Source organism: Ursus maritimus, unplaced genomic scaffold, assembly GCF_017311325.1.
Source record: "Ursus maritimus isolate PB19 unplaced genomic scaffold, ASM1731132v1 scaffold_25, whole genome shotgun sequence".
Taxonomy (NCBI): domain Eukaryota; kingdom Metazoa; phylum Chordata; class Mammalia; order Carnivora; family Ursidae; genus Ursus; species Ursus maritimus.
Window position 1 is genome coordinate 1,963,011 of NW_024425008.1, and position 15,493 is coordinate 1,978,503.

Genomic DNA, 15,493 nt, shown 5'->3' on the forward strand with positions numbered 1-15,493 from the left:
TAATTAAATATTTCATATGTGTTTATAATTCTGTATTTGTTAATTACAATATCTGCAAACTCTCACACTAAATAGCATTTTTTTTTCTAGTTTTTGTCATCTTTGAATTTGAGAACGTCTTGGTTGATCCTATGGTGGCAGTCTGAGTGCTTAATCCTCCAGGAAAGTTGACTCCCTCCCCCGACCCCCACCCCTTCTGCTAAGCTGAGGAGAGGAAAAAGGGGGATAGTCTTGGTTTATTGTTACAGGTTTTTAAAGTTGATTGTTGCCCACCTGTTTTTAGGCTCTAGGTCTGTAGTAATATGTCTCACCATACACTATAAAATAGTAAGAGTAGGGGCGCCTGGGTGGCACAGCGGTTAAAGCATCTGCCTTCGGCTCAGGGCGTGATCCCGGCGTTATGGGATCGAGCCCCACGTCAGACTCCTCTGCTATGAGCCTGCTTCTTCCTCTCCCACTCCCCTGCTTGTGTTCCCTCTCTCGCTCTCTCTCTGTCAAATAAATAAATAAAATCTTAAAAAAAAAAAAGTTTCAAAATTTTATAACATAGAATCTACCTGAAAATATTTGCCTACCTACCACCCAGATTTGTGGAAAGCAGTGAAGCATTGCAGGTAACAGCCAAAGCAATATCATCCTTTCTTAGAGCGGCTGTTAACCTGATTTTTTAATATTTTTATTATGCAGATTTTATACTTTAAATGTATGTACCCCTGGGGTACCTGGATGGCTCATATGGTTAAGCGGCTGCCTTAGGCTCAGGTCATGATCCCAGAGGTCCTGGGATTGAGCCCCCTGTTGGGCTACTTGCTCATTGGTGAGCCTGCTTCTTCCCTCTCCCTCTGCCACTCCCCTGCTTGTGCTCTCTCTCTCTCTATGTGTGTGTCAAATAAATAAATAAAATCTTAAAAAAACCCCAAATGTATGTACCTCTAATAACATGTAGCATCATTTTTGTATTTTTAATATTTATATTATAGTATTATATATTTCCTATAACTTTTTGGAATCAAAATTGTTGATATCTGTACATCTGATGAATTTTATATTCTGTATTCCTTTGACTGTATATACTATGGTTTAGCCAATTCTTATTGATAGACCTTTAAATTTTTCCTTTATTTTAGAACCATAAACAAGCCTCTGGTAACAATTTTATCAGTCAAGGTTCTCCAGAGAACCAAACCAGTAGGGTGTGTGTGTGTGTGTGTGTGTGTGTGTGTGTGTGTGTGATCTTCACCAATAACTTATATACATACAATATGCTGATGCTTTCTGTTCTTAATTTTTTAAAAAATGCTGATTAGGGCCCAGTAAATTAACTTCATAGGTCTAACCTGTATTTGAAAAACATTGCTATCGTATGTATTTTATATCTAGAAATGGATTGTTGGTTTGTAGGGTATCCATCCTTCAACTTTATCATATGCTGCCAGCTTTCTGAAGTAGTTGTGCTAAGGTACATTCTCACTAGTGAATTCTCTTTCTTCTCCCCCTTCATGGAAGTTGGTAATTTCAATTTCCTTGTGGTCCTTCTACTTCCTTCAGGTCTGGGTTTATTTTTTAAGGTTTTTAAAACTTGGAAATCGATTTTAAGCAAAGAGCAGCTTCAGAGTTAGCACCCTCAGAAGATATCAATATCAATCCAGAAATTAATGACATTTCTTTGTTTTCATCATTTTGGTGTTCTTCAATTTACACACAGCAAAATGGACTAGTTTTTGGTATACATATTTGTGAGTGTTAAAATAAGCATAGTTCCATACAGCCACCACCACAGTTGGGATACAGAACAGTTTCATCTCTTCAAAGAATTACCTTGTATAGTTCTTCGCCTTCCTCCTACTTCTAACCCCTGGAACATTGATCTTTTTCCTATCATTATAGTTTCACCTTTCTCAGAATGTCATATAAATGGAATCATATAATATGTCACCTTCGGAGACTTGCTTCTTTCCTTATGATGCATTGGGCCGTCTATCAGTAGTTTATTTTTATTGCTGTGTAGTATTCCAGCATATGGATGCTCCACAGTTTACCCATTTACTCCTTGAAGGGCATTTGGGTTTTTCCCCCCAGTTTTCAGCAGTTGTGAATAAAGCTGCTACAAATATTGTGTGCAAGTTTTATTGAGAACATGTCAGTTCTGTAGGGTATATATCTAAGAGTGTGATTATTGGGTCAGTCGTTTGTTAAATATCATATCTTTATAAAAACTGTAAAACTTTTCCTGGGTGACTTTATCATTTTATTTTGCATTTATATTAGCACCGAATGAGAGTTTCAGATACTCCTCATTCTTGCCAGTGCTTGGTATTGTCCATTTCTTTTTCTTTTTCAGGAAGAGAGAGAGAGCGTGCTGGGGGGGGGGGGCATGGGAGGTACAGAGAGAGAGAGAGAGAATCTTAAGCAGGCTCCATGCCCAGCATGGAGCCCAATATGGGGCTGGATCTCACGACCCTGAGATCGTGACCTGAGCCGAAATCAAGAATCAGATGCTTAACTGACTGAGCCACCCAGGTTGCCCCTTTTATTTTAGGCATTCTAGTAGTAATGTGTTGATTTCTCATTATGGCTTTAATTTGCATTTCCCTAATGGCTAATGATCTTGAGCATTTTTTCATGTGCTTACATGCCATATATATTTTTCTCTGGTGAAGTAGTTGTTCAAATCTTTTGCCCATTTTTTAAAAATTGGGTTATTTTCTCATTACATTTTTGAAGTTCTTGTATACATTCTACATTGTGGATACAAGTCCTTTGTCAGATATGTGACATGCAGATGTTTTCTCACAGTCTACAAGGGTCTCTTACAGTTTCTTTTGCAGAGTATAAGTTTCAAGATTTTGATTAAGCTCAGTTTACCATTTGAAAACTTTTTAAAAAAAGATTTATTTTTTTTAGAGAGAGAGAGAGTTCTTGAGCGGGTGGTGGGAGCAGTGGGCAGGGGCAGAGGGAGAGGGACAAGCAGACTCCCTGCAATCTGGGCCTTGATCCCAGGACCCTGGGATCATGACCTGAGCTGAAGGCAGGTGATTACCCAGCTGAGCCACCCAGGTGCCCCATTTTTAAACTTTTATAGATCGTACTTAGGGTGTCATATCTAAGAACTTTTTTCCTAAGCCAAGTTCATGAAGATTTTCTCATTTAAAAAAAAAAATTACTGTTAGGTTTTACTTTTATCTATGAGATCCATTTTGATTAAAATTTTTATAAGGTGTGAGGTATAGGTCAAGGTTCACTTTTTTTCTTTTTTTCTTTTTTTTGCATTTGGAGATCCAATTGTGAAAATCCCCTTTGTTGAAAGGGTATTGAATTGAATCCTTTCTCCATTGAATTGCTTTTGTACTCCATCACAAATCAGTTGACCATATTTATATGAGTCTCTTTCTTTCTTTCTTTTTTTTTTTAAGATTTTATTTATTTATTTGACAGAGAGAGAGAGACAGCCAGCGAGAGAGGGAACATAAGCAGGGGGAGTGGGAGAGGAAGAAGCAGGCTCCCAGCGGTGGAGCCTGATGTGGGGCTCGATCCCAGAACGCCGGGATCACGCCCTGAGCCGAAGGTAGACGCTTAACGACTGAGCCACCCAGGCGCCCCTATATGAGTCTATTTCTGAACTGCCTCCTGTTCCATTGATCTGTGTATCTGTTTTTTGCCAATTCCACATTGTCTTAAATACTGTTCCTTTATACACTAAGACTTAACATAGAGTGGTATGCAACTTCCAACTTTGACCTGACTGTTCTAGCTTCCACTTTTACTCAATCTATCTGTCCTTTTGTATTATATCAATATGGACTCACAGCTTGTTATTTTATTGCTGTCATGTAAGTTTTTGCATATGTTGTTCTATATTTGGCCAGGGGGGAGACAGATCCAGATCCCATCATTCCTTGAACACTTTCTTACCTTCTGGCATAACAAGATATTCTAGGGTCTTCTTGTCCATTTCCTGTCCTAGTCCTGGAATCAACCATTTCTCTGAGGAGACCTTATAGGAGAATGGTATTTAGAATCAAGATCCAGTGGGGCGCCTGGGTGGCTCAGTCGTTAAGCATCTGCCTTCGGCTCAGGGCGTGATCCCAGGAGAGCCCCACATCAGGCTCCTTTGCTGGGAGCCTGCTTCTTCCTCTCCCACTCCCCCTGCTTGTGTTCCCTCTCTCGCTGGCTGTCTCTCTCTCTCTGTCAAATAAATAAATAAAATCTTAAAAAAAAAAAAAAAGATCCGGGAGCTAGATGCGCTCATTATTGCTGGATTGCAGCAAGATCCTCTTAGTGGACATTGAAATCTATGAGTTTGTACTGTTACCATCAAATCCTGTCCAGCACTACAGAATTCTTTCTAACCTCCCGCCTTTATTTGTAACTCTTTCACTCAGCATAATTACTTTGAGATTCATTTGTATGTTTAAACAGTTTTTTTAAAAAAAGGAAAAGTTGCTAGGAAAAATTATTCCATTGAGTGGTATACCATAATTTTAGGAAATTGCCAAACTTTCCCCCCAAAGCGATGGTCCCATTTTACATTCCAGCCAGCAGTGCACTAGAGTTCTAGTTCCTCCACATTATTGCCAAACCTTGATATTGTTTGTCTTCTTAATAGGTTTGTTTTGAAATCTAGAATGGCTTTAATTTACCTTTCTCTAGTGACTAATTAGCATAACTTTCTATTCCATATGCTCGTTATGCCTTCTTTGGAGGCATGTTTATTCAAATATTTTGCCCTTTTTTTTAAACAATATGATTATTTCTTAATGTTGAGTTTTGAGGGTTCTTTATAGATTCTCGTTACAAGGCTTTGTTAGATACATGATTTGTAATTTCCCAGTCTTTGGCTTGGCTTTTCGTTTCCTTAAAAGGGCCATTTGAAGAGCGGAAGTTCTTACTTTGGATCAAGTCCAATTTATGGATTTTTTTCTTTTATGGATTGTGCTTTTGGTGTTTTATCTAAGGTCTTTTTCAGCCTAAGTTCAAAAAGGTCTTTTTTTTTTTTTTAAGATTTATTTATTTATATTAGAGAGCACATGTATCTAAGCAGGGGTAGTGGTAGAGGAGAGCGAGAATCTCAGATCCCCCCTTGAGCGAGGAGCCCCACACAGGGCTTGATCTCACAACCCCAAGATGATGACCTGAGTGGAAATTAAGAGTTGGGCGCTTTACCAACTGAGCCACCCAGGTGCCCCAAAAAGGTTTTTTCATGTTTTCCTCTAGCAGTTTTATAACTTCTGGTTTTATATTTAGTTCTATCATCAGTTTTGAGTTAATTTTTGTATATTTGTTTATGTAAGGTATGGACCCATGTTTAGTTTTTAAAATATGAGTATCCATTTAAATATGAGTATCCAATTTTTTTAAATATGAGTATCCAGCATCATTTGTTGAAAAGATTCTCTTTCTCCATTGAATTTTGCCTTTTTACCTTTGTGGATAATCAGTTGATCCTGTATGTGTGGTTCTGTTTTGGGACTCTGTTACGTTATTTCCCTGTATGCCAGTACAATGCTGTCTTGATTATTGAATCTTTCTAACTAGTTTGATTCAGGTGGATCTTCCAGTTTTGTTCCTTTTCAAAGTTGTTTTGGCTATTTAGGTACTTTGTGCTCCTGTATGATTTTTAGAATGTTTTTCAGTTCCTACCAAAAAACATGCTGGGATTTTAGACTGGGATTGCATGAAATTTGTAGAGCAATTTGGAAAGAATGTTATCTTAATAATACTGTGTTTTTTGATGTCAGCTCAACACCTGCCACTTGTAAACCTTTGGCCCACTATTTTGTATCATAGATTTTTAAGAATTTGAATGCATTTAAGAAGCTTGCTTTCAGGGGCGCTGGGGTGGCTCAGTTGTTAAGCGTCTGCCTTCGGCTCAGGTCATGATCCCAGCATTCTGGGATCGAGCCCCACATCAGGCTCCTCCGCTGGGAGCCTGCTTCTTCCTCTCCCACTCCCCCTGCTTGTGTTCCCTCTCTCGCTGCCTCTCTGTCAAATAAATAAATAAAATCTTAAAAAAAAAAAGTTTGCTTTCAGGGGGCCTGGGTGGCTCAGTCAATTAGGCATCTGCCCTCAGCTCATGGCATGATCCCAAAGGTTCTGGGATCGAGCCCACGTCGGGCTCTCTGCCCAGCGGGGAGCCTGCTTCTCCCTCTCCCTCTGCTGCTCCTCCTGCTTGTGCTCTGTCTCTCTAATAAATAAATAAATAAAATCTTTTAAAAATAAGTTTGCTTTCAGATTAAGTATTTTTAATGGTTATTCTTGAATAAAGTTGTTAAAAGAATCTTTGGATTCCTGCTGTCAGGTCCCTAAAAAGTTATTCTGGAACAGAAGGGTAAGGGTATTCAAAGCACACATGAAGTATACATATTTTAAAAGGATCTTTAAGGCTTCCCTTTTGGATGTCCCATGTCTGAAAGCAGAGTGTCCTAGTATATAGTGCTTAAACCCCTGGGCACTGTAGCCATTCTGCCTGAGTTCAGTCCTGACTCGGCCTCCTTCTACTAAATGACCTGTTTCCTCACCTAACAAAGGAGAGTAATAAACCTGTTTGTTGATAGTAAAGGGCTTAGAAGTAGATACATTTTGGCATACTCCAGGGCCACCCTCACCCTATGATGGTAAGTGTGCAGGTTCCATTGGGGCAGATTTCAGTAAAGGGTGGGTGATGTCACCATGTTCTAAGGATTAAAAGACCAGAATGGTGCTGTTAATCATTGCTTATTATGTCTGTTAAATTATAATAAGAATTTTCTTTTTTATTTCTCCCAAGCCAAACTAGCAAGACGCAGTCAAGAACGAGACAATCTTGGCATGCTGGTCTGGTCACCTAATCAGAATCTATCAGAAGCAAAACGTAAGTCTTAAAGGACTTTTATTTTCCCTTTATTTAATGCAAAGTTTTAAAGTCACTTTTGTAGCTAAAAGTCTCCATACACGTTATGTTTTTCTTACATTTCTAAAATAAATAATTCGAAGATTTTGAAAGTGTGTATTTCTTTACGGTGGTCTGTCATAACAACTTAAAGATTCTTAACCAGTGGTTTCATAATCTACTTTTTTTCAAAATGCTGTACAAGCTAATACTGGAGTAACTAGGAGGGAAAGCTTAGAGTGGAAAGAAAATTATACTGCAGTGTAAAGCCTCCCTCAGCTGGGAATTTACAGATTAAAAAATTTCTTCTTCTTCTTCTTTTTTAAAGATTTTCTTTATTTATTTGAGAGAAAGAGCATGAGAGGGGAGAGGGTCAGAGGGAGAAGCAGACTCCCCGCTGAGCTGGGAGCCCAATGCAGAGCTAGATCCCAGGACTCCAGGATCATGACCTGAGCCGAAGGCAGTCACTTAACGACTGAGCCACCCAGGCACCCCCAGATTTATAAATTTCTAATTGAAGGTTTACAAAGGGCAAAATGTATGTTATTAGAAACAGGCTTTATTTATACTGTCAGACTTCACCCGCTGGAAGGAGAACTGTTGAACTGATTCTTTGTTTTACGAGTTTAAAATTGTATTAGGGTGAATACTCTGAGCTACTTTGAATCTTATTTTTTGGGGGGGTAAGGGTCATATAGCTGTTAGTAATATTAATTGTATATTCAGAGTTTGCTTTTTCAGCTTTTCTGTCCCCTCTGCTCAAATGATACCAGCAAAATTAATTTTGTATCAGATATATTACCATAAGTTTGGCATTTTCAACGTTTTAATTTTCTTCATAACTTAGAAAAGAAAAACTAAATCCCCCTTTGGAGAATTTTTCAGTGAGGTTCATGGATGGAATTTATGGGGATTTGTGAACTTAGAAATCACATGCAAAGTTTTTTTGGTGTATGTTTGTTTTTCTGGATTTTCGAAGGAGTCTTTGACAAAAATAGGTTTAGAATCAATGCTGTGAAATAAGAGTAGGGCTTGGAAAGCCACCAGTGGTAAATGTTATCAGGAAACTGTTCAATGGTGAGTAAAGGCTCAGATTTTTAGACTTTGGTCAGGATTTCCCAAAGTGTGTTTTCTAATATTAAAATAGGTGTTGACAGGTGTCCACTGCCAAATAAGTCTGAGAGAGGATACATATTAAATATTCTCCTCTTGTGTATTCAGTATCCACGTTAGCATATTTACAGTACAAAGAGCTCATATGCTAAAGAAACAAGTTTAATTTTGACCAGGAAGGATTCTTTTTTTGTACAATCCCTTCCATGGAACAGGGGAAATTCAGCTACTCTTAATAATGCTGAATTTAGCAGTAATAGAATAATCTCAGTCTAATTTGATTTTAAGAGTATCTTAATTTTGCCTCTATCAGGCTGCTGCCTAATGAGTTTATAATGAAGAACAGAATAGCAAAAGGAAGTGTATTGGCATTTCTGATGTCTTTACTGTGCTGGGAAAGACCTTTTAAGTATTTCCTGTGTGTTTATTTCCCCTTTGAGTACTTGCATTAACTTACAAAAGCAATCTATTCCTTTTTTGAACATGTTCTTTTTAAGAGAAAGCTGACAGAGTGCCTCCCTGTAATTTTTAAAGCTTTATTTTCCTGAACTCTGCTAAATAGGTCTGCTTTCTGACGAGTCTTTGAGATGTTCAGTTTTCAGATGGTTTGATTTTTGGGTCTCTCTCTTACACTCCTGGTATGTTCCAGTTGGTCACAGTGCCCATAGGAGATGATGGTACCCAGAACCGAATATCCAGAATCATGAGCATTTGTTGAATCTTTATGCCAGGCACTGCACTAAAATGCATTCGCTCTTCACAGTAACCCAAGAGGAAATTTTTGTCCCCATTTTACAGATGGCATTCCACAATTCAAAGAGGTTTGTGAAACTGACACTGATAATAAGTGGTGAAACCAGTAGCAGTGTCCAGGTTTGCTGATTTCACCCTGGCTCATGCTCTGAGTGCCTCTCTCTGGGAGAACTGATTAACTCTCAGTGTTCTGTATTTCTGCCCTGATCCTTCTGTTCCTGTGGTTCATGGTCTCATGGTCGATCAGTGCCCTTTGTGGTTTTATTACCTGTTGACATCTGTGGAGTCAGAACTTAATTTTGATATTCTTATTTTTCCTAGACCTAGAAGAAAAGAGTAGAATATGAAAAGTTAATTGATTATTAAACAATGGTATTGCCTAAAATAAATTGGCAGTTTTAATGTAAGCCTTTAAAACTTGAGACTTTTATTTATTTATTTATTTATTTATTTATTTATTTATTTATTTAGAGATTTTACTTATTTATTTGACAGAGATAGAGACAGCCAGTGAGAGAGGGAACACAAGCAGGGGGAGTGGGAGAGGAAGAAGCAGGCTCATAGCGGAAGAGCCTGATGTGGGGCTCGATCCCATAACGCCAGGATCACGCCCTGAGCCGAAGGCGGATGCTTAACTGCTGTGCCACCCAGGCGCCCCAAAACTTGAGACTTTTAAAACCAATATGCAAGTAACATTTCTTATTTCTATATTGTTGAGAGTTGAGAAAATACAGGAAATTATAAAGAAGGAATGGCTCCCACATTATTCCATTACCCAGAGATAACTGTTGTAAACATTTTGGGATTTTCCCCAGTCCTCTTTTTTTTCCTCTTGTGTGCATATTTATATGAGATGATGTGGGTGTATATATGTCTGTGTATTGTTTTCCTGAATATTCACCTAAGCATTTCCCACATTGTTAAATAACCATGTTCATCATATGGATAGATCCATGTATTTATTAACCTTCTTCTATTGAAAATTTATGTTGTTTCTGGCTTGTTGGCTATTGTAAAAGAAAGCTATAGTGAAAAACTGAATTCTAGAGCTTTGTCCTCTTTTGTTTGTTGTTTTTGTTGTGTTTTTAGCCTTTTCTTAAGATAGAGCTCTAGGAATGGAATGTGAGTTATCAGGAACTTGCCTAACTGCTCAAGGGTGAGGATGTAAACATAATGTGGTATCCTGATGTGAGTTTGGGTCCTCTTAGTAGGCTTCCATTTGTGGAGCTTTGGGAGTCATACAGTTCTTGGCTAGTAGTCTAATCATAGTTAGGCCTTAAAATGTGATTGTAGTTTGAATGTGGATGGGGTACACAATTTTTTCCATTTGCACACCTGTCATTTCCCCCTCAACTCCCTTCCCCACGGTATATGGTCAAAAAAGAAGCCTTTTTTTCTTGCCGTTCTTCTTTATTTTCAAAGAGTGTGTAAGTCTTGGTTGTCCAGCATTGATACTGACTCTGCGTAGAAGTAGGACGTTTGGAGCATGTGTAGATTGCTGGCAGGTATCCCTCACGTAAGGGTGTCTGTAGGTCTGCTTTTTCTTGTGTTGGTTTCTTTCTTCTCAAGTAGCTGTTTAGAGCTCTCTGCCTCTTAGGGTCACTGCAAGTTCACAAAATTATTTTGTGGTTATTAAAATAAATGCTGTTGTAGAAATTTCACACAGTACAGAATGTATAACGTAGACAATTACCATCCTCTCATGGTCACTGTGTATAATATATGTATTTTTCCTTATATTTTTTAAAATTAATTTATTTGAGAGAGGAGAGAGCAAAGCGAAGGAGAGAGAACATGAGTGGGGGGAGGGGCAGAGTGAGAGGGAGAAGCAGGCTACCCACTGAGCAGGGAGCCTGATGCCATGGTGGGGGTTGGGGCTCCACCCCAGGATCCTGGGATCATGACCTGAGCTGAAGGCAGATGCTTAACTGACTGAGCGCCCCTCCTAATATTTTTATACATATTAATATATAAATTTTTTATCCCTAAGTATGAGCTTTTCAGCAGTTTGTTCTTAATATATCTGGGACTCTGTTCTGCCTCAATATATTTACAATTACCTAGTTTTTAAATAACAAGTAATGGTGTCCCATAATTTAGTCTTTTTTTACAAAATTGAAGTATAGTTGACACACAATGTTATGTTATTTTCAGGTGTACCACATAGTGATTCAAGAAGTCTGTACATTATGCTGTGCTCACAGCAAGTGTAGCTCCCATCTGTCACCATACAAGCTATTACAGTACCACTGACTATATATATTCTTTATATATATGTCCCTTTTATTCCTGTGACTTATTCATTCCATACTGGATATTTGAAGTCTTTCAGTTCTTCTTTCTTTTTTAAAGTTACTTATTTTTTTTAAGTTTTTATTTTAATCACCCGGTGCTCATCATCACAAGTGCACTCCTTAATCTCCATCACCTATTTCACCCTGGTAACCATCAGTTTGTTCTCTATAGTTAAGAGTCTGTTTCTTGGGTTTTAAACTTTTAAAAAGCTGTAGGGGATGATAAATCCCTAGAAATAGAGTTCCTAGGCCAAGGGGCAAATACATTATTTCTTTTTTCTTTTCATTTTTAAAAATAGATTTAATTTCTAGAGCAGTTTTAGGTTCACAGCCAAATTGAGTGGAGAGTATAGAGATTTCCCATATACTTCTGCCCCCACACATGCACAGCTTCCCCCACTGTGGACATCCCCTACCAGAGTGGTGAAGTTATCAGTCAACCTATATATTGATGCATCATTGTTATGCAAGGTTCATAGTTTACATTAGGGTTCACTCTTGTGTTGCACATTCTGGAGGTTTTGACAAATGTATAGTGACACGTATTCACTATTATAATTTCATACTGAATAGTTTCCCTGCTCTAAAAATTCTCTGTGGTCTGCCTATGCGTCCCTCCCAACCCCGTAACTTTTGGCAACTACTGATCTTTTTACTGTCTCCATAATTTTGTCTTTTCCAGAACTATTATATAGCTGGAATGATATAGTATGTAGCCTTTTCAGATTGGCTTTTTTGACCTAATAATAATAATATACATTTGAGTTTCCTTCATGTCCTTTTCATGGCTTGATGGCTCATTTTCTTTTTGGTGCTGAACAGCATACCATCATCTGGATGGACTACAGTGTGTTTACCCATTCACCTACTGAAGGGTGTCTTGGTTGCTTCCAAATTTTGGCAATTATGAATAAAGCTGTTGTAAACATGTATATGTGGGTTTTAGTGCGGATGTAAGTTTTCAGCTCTTTTGGGTAAATACCAAGGAGCAGGATCGCTGGATTATATATAAAGAATACATTTAATTTTGTAAGGAATTGCAAGACTGCCTCTTTCCTCTCCTTTCCTCTCCTCCTCTCCTCCTCTCCTCCTCTCCTCCTCTCTCCTCTCTCTTCTCTCCTCTCTCTCCTCTCCTAGAGAGACAGTGAGAGAGAGCACGAGCAATGGGGAGGAGCAGAGGGAGAGGGACCCTGGGATAATGACCTGAGCTGAAGGCAGATGATCAACTGACTGAGCCACTCAGGTGTCCCCCCTCCTTTTAAATTTCATTTATTTATTTGAGAAGAGAGCAAGACTGTCTTCTGAAGTGGCTGTGCCATTTTGCATTCCTACCAGCAATGAATGAGAGTTCCTGTTGCTCTGTGTCCTTGTAAGTATTTGGTGTTATCAGTATTTTGAATTTTGGCCACTCTAAATTTAAAGTGTATAATTTATTTTCTTTTAAACTAAAAAAATAGTACATACGCACAAGATAAAAATTCTGTACATCTCTCACATTAACCAGTATTATGTTAATATTCTGGATGTCCGTTAGTCCTTATACACTTATTTTTTTTAATGGTCATATAATATGGGTGTTTCATAGTTAAGCGTTTCTGAACAGTGTTGCTGTGAACATCATTAAAGTGGGGTTGCTGGGTCAAATGGTATGTACATTTTACATTTACAGATTTTTCCATGTGTCATCTGAAGAGTTAGAGGAGTGTGCCTCTTTTCCAAAATGTCCCCATCATTGGTTATATTAATTTTTTNTTCTCTCTTTTTTTTTTTTTTTTTTTTTTTTTTTAGGATTTATTTTTTTATTTGACAGAGAGCACAAGCAGGGGGAGCTGTAGGGAGAGGGAGAAGCAGACTCCCTCTGAGCAGAGAGCCCGACGTGGGGCCGGATCCCAGGACCCTGGGATCATGATCCGAGCTGAAGGCAGATGCTTAACCAACTGAGACACCCAGGCGCCCCTTTCTTAAAATTTTTTTAATAATTATTTTTAATTATAGTAAAATATAGTGTAAAATTTACCATCTTAACCATTTCTTTAATTCCAGGTAAATTTTATTGTGAAATTATAACAAGCAAATGAAATATGTTGATTTATATTTCCATCTTAACCATTTTTAAGTGTATAGTGGTATTACATACATTCATATTGTTGTGCACCCAACCTCTAGAACTTTTTTTTAAAAAATTTTGTTTATTTATTTGTCAGAGAGAGAGAGGGAATGACCTCACAAGCAGGGGGAGCAGAAGGCAGAGGGAGAAGCAGGCTCTCTGCTGAGCAAGGAGCCCAATGCAGAACTTGATTCCAGGCCCCTGGGATCATGATCTGAGCCGAGAGCAGACCCTTAACCGACTGAGTCACCCAGGCGTCCCTTTACAGCTGTTTTCATCTTGCAAAACTGGAACCCCGTACTCATTAAAAACCCAAGTCTGGGGCGCCTGGGTGGCTCAGTCGTTAAGCATCTGCCTTCGGCTCAGGGCGTGATCCTGGTGTTCTGGGATCGAGCCCCACATCGGGCTCTTCCGCTGGGAGCCTGCTTCTTCCTCTCCCACTCGCCCTGCTTGTGTTCCCTCTCTCGCTGGCTGTCTCTCTCTGTCAAATAAATAAATAAAATCTTAAAAAAAAAAAACACAAAAAACCAAAAAACCCAAGTCTATATTTTCCCCTCCCCCTGGCACCTGGCAGCCACCACTCTACTTTCTGACTCAAGGAATTTGACCACTTTGGGCACTTCATATAAGTGGAATTATACTATTTTGGTGACTGCCTTATTTCACTCAGCATAATGTCCTCAAGTTGAGTTGTCCTCATTGTAGCCTGTGTCACAGTTTCCTTCATTTTTATAACTGGATACTATTCCACTGTATGAATGGATCAACCACATTTGTCTCCGTTTATCTGTTGGTGGGCACTTGAGTTATTTCTACATTTTGGCTACTGTGAATGCTGCTGCTGTGAATACAGGTGTGCAAATACCTCTTTGAGGACCTGCTTTCATTTCTTTTGGATATATACACAGAAGTGGAATTGCTGGATTTGGTAATTCTGTTTTTTAATTTTTCTGAGGTATCGCCATTCTGTTCTCCAACAAAGCTGTTACCATTTACACTCCCACCAACAGTGCACAGGCTTTAGTATCTCCACATCCTCGTCAGAATTGTTATTTTCTGTTTGTTTGTTTGTTTGTTTTTTCATAGTATCTTAATGGGTGTGAGGTGGTGTCTCACTGTATGGGAATATTAATTGTTTTTTTAAACTTTTCTGAACTGATAGAAAAGGATTTCATTAATTATTACTAAGGTTGAGCATCTTCGCATTTTGACCTTTAAATTCTTCTCTAACTAGCAGTAAAATCTTACCTTATTTTTTAATTTGTATTTTAGAATTATATGTAGTTAAATTTATTAAACTTATTTGTGGCTTCTAGTATACGGTCATGCTGAAAAAGCCCCTCCCCCCACCTATTACAGACATAGATACCTACGTATCTTCTGCCCTCCCAGACTCCCTCCTCCTGCCTCATTACGCCATTGTTCTATTTGGAGTTATTTAATTCTTTTCCCCTTCACTTATGTGAAACTTGTATGTGTACTTAGGTCTATATCTGGACTCTTGATTTTGTTTCATTGATATATCTGTTTCCTGATTTGTACCATTTTTATTCTTTTCGGTGTTTCTGGCTCACGTATTTTTTTACGTGAAGTTTAGGCTCACAGTTTCACATTCTCTCCAAAAGTATCTTGTTTGGGGTTATATGAATTGAGCAGCTTTGTGTGCTTGGTACTGTAGCAGGAGTGAGGGAATCAGGAAGCTTATACTCTAACGGAGAAAGGAGGAAAAATGAACATGTAAACAAGTAATTTTTATGTATTTCCTCTAGTCCAGTTCTTTCTTGGATGCAAAAAATTGAGGTCTAGAGAAATTAAGTGAAATGCTTAAGATCCTACAGCTAATTAGTAGCCAAGTTTGGGCTAGATCTCTGGTCTCCAGATGGCATTTATTACACACATCTGCCTTCATGTGCTGCTTCATTTAATAAACTATAATTACATTCTTAAAGCATTAGTGATGTTACATGAGTTGCTTTGGGCTGTATCTAAGTAAAACTTCAGTGAGAGATCCAACCTTTGGGGTATGCCTAAAAAATGGTCCTTGTAGAGACATCTTTTGTGTAGAAGAATTATAAATTCCAAGTAGCATAGATGAGAACAATATGATTTAAATAGTGTTATGGGGCACCTGGGTGGCACAGCGGTTAAGCGTCTGCCTTCGGCTTAGGGCGTGATCCCAGTGTTCTGGGATCGAGTCCCACATCAGGCTCCTCTGCTGGGAGCCTGCTTCTTCCTCTCCCACTCCCCCTGCTTGTGTTCCCTCTCTCGCTGGCTGTCTCTCTGTCAAATAAATAAATAAAATCTTTAAAAATAAATAAATAAATAGTGTTATGTTAAATAATTCTGGAAAATTGATGA

General features: G+C 38.5%; 1 protein-coding gene across 1 annotated transcript in view; it reads left to right on the forward strand.

Annotated features, from left to right (window-relative positions):
• The first annotated feature begins 6,476 nt into the window (after positions 1-6,476).
• Positions 6,477-15,493, forward strand: part of RCOR1 (REST corepressor 1) — a 43,131-nt gene continuing 34,114 nt past the window's right edge. Inside the window, exon 1 of the mRNA XM_008684210.2 lies at positions 6,477-6,850. Within this exon, the coding sequence (XP_008682432.2) occupies positions 6,808-6,850 (43 nt within the window). The 5' untranslated portion in view covers positions 6,477-6,807. The remainder of the gene's footprint in view (positions 6,851-15,493) is intronic.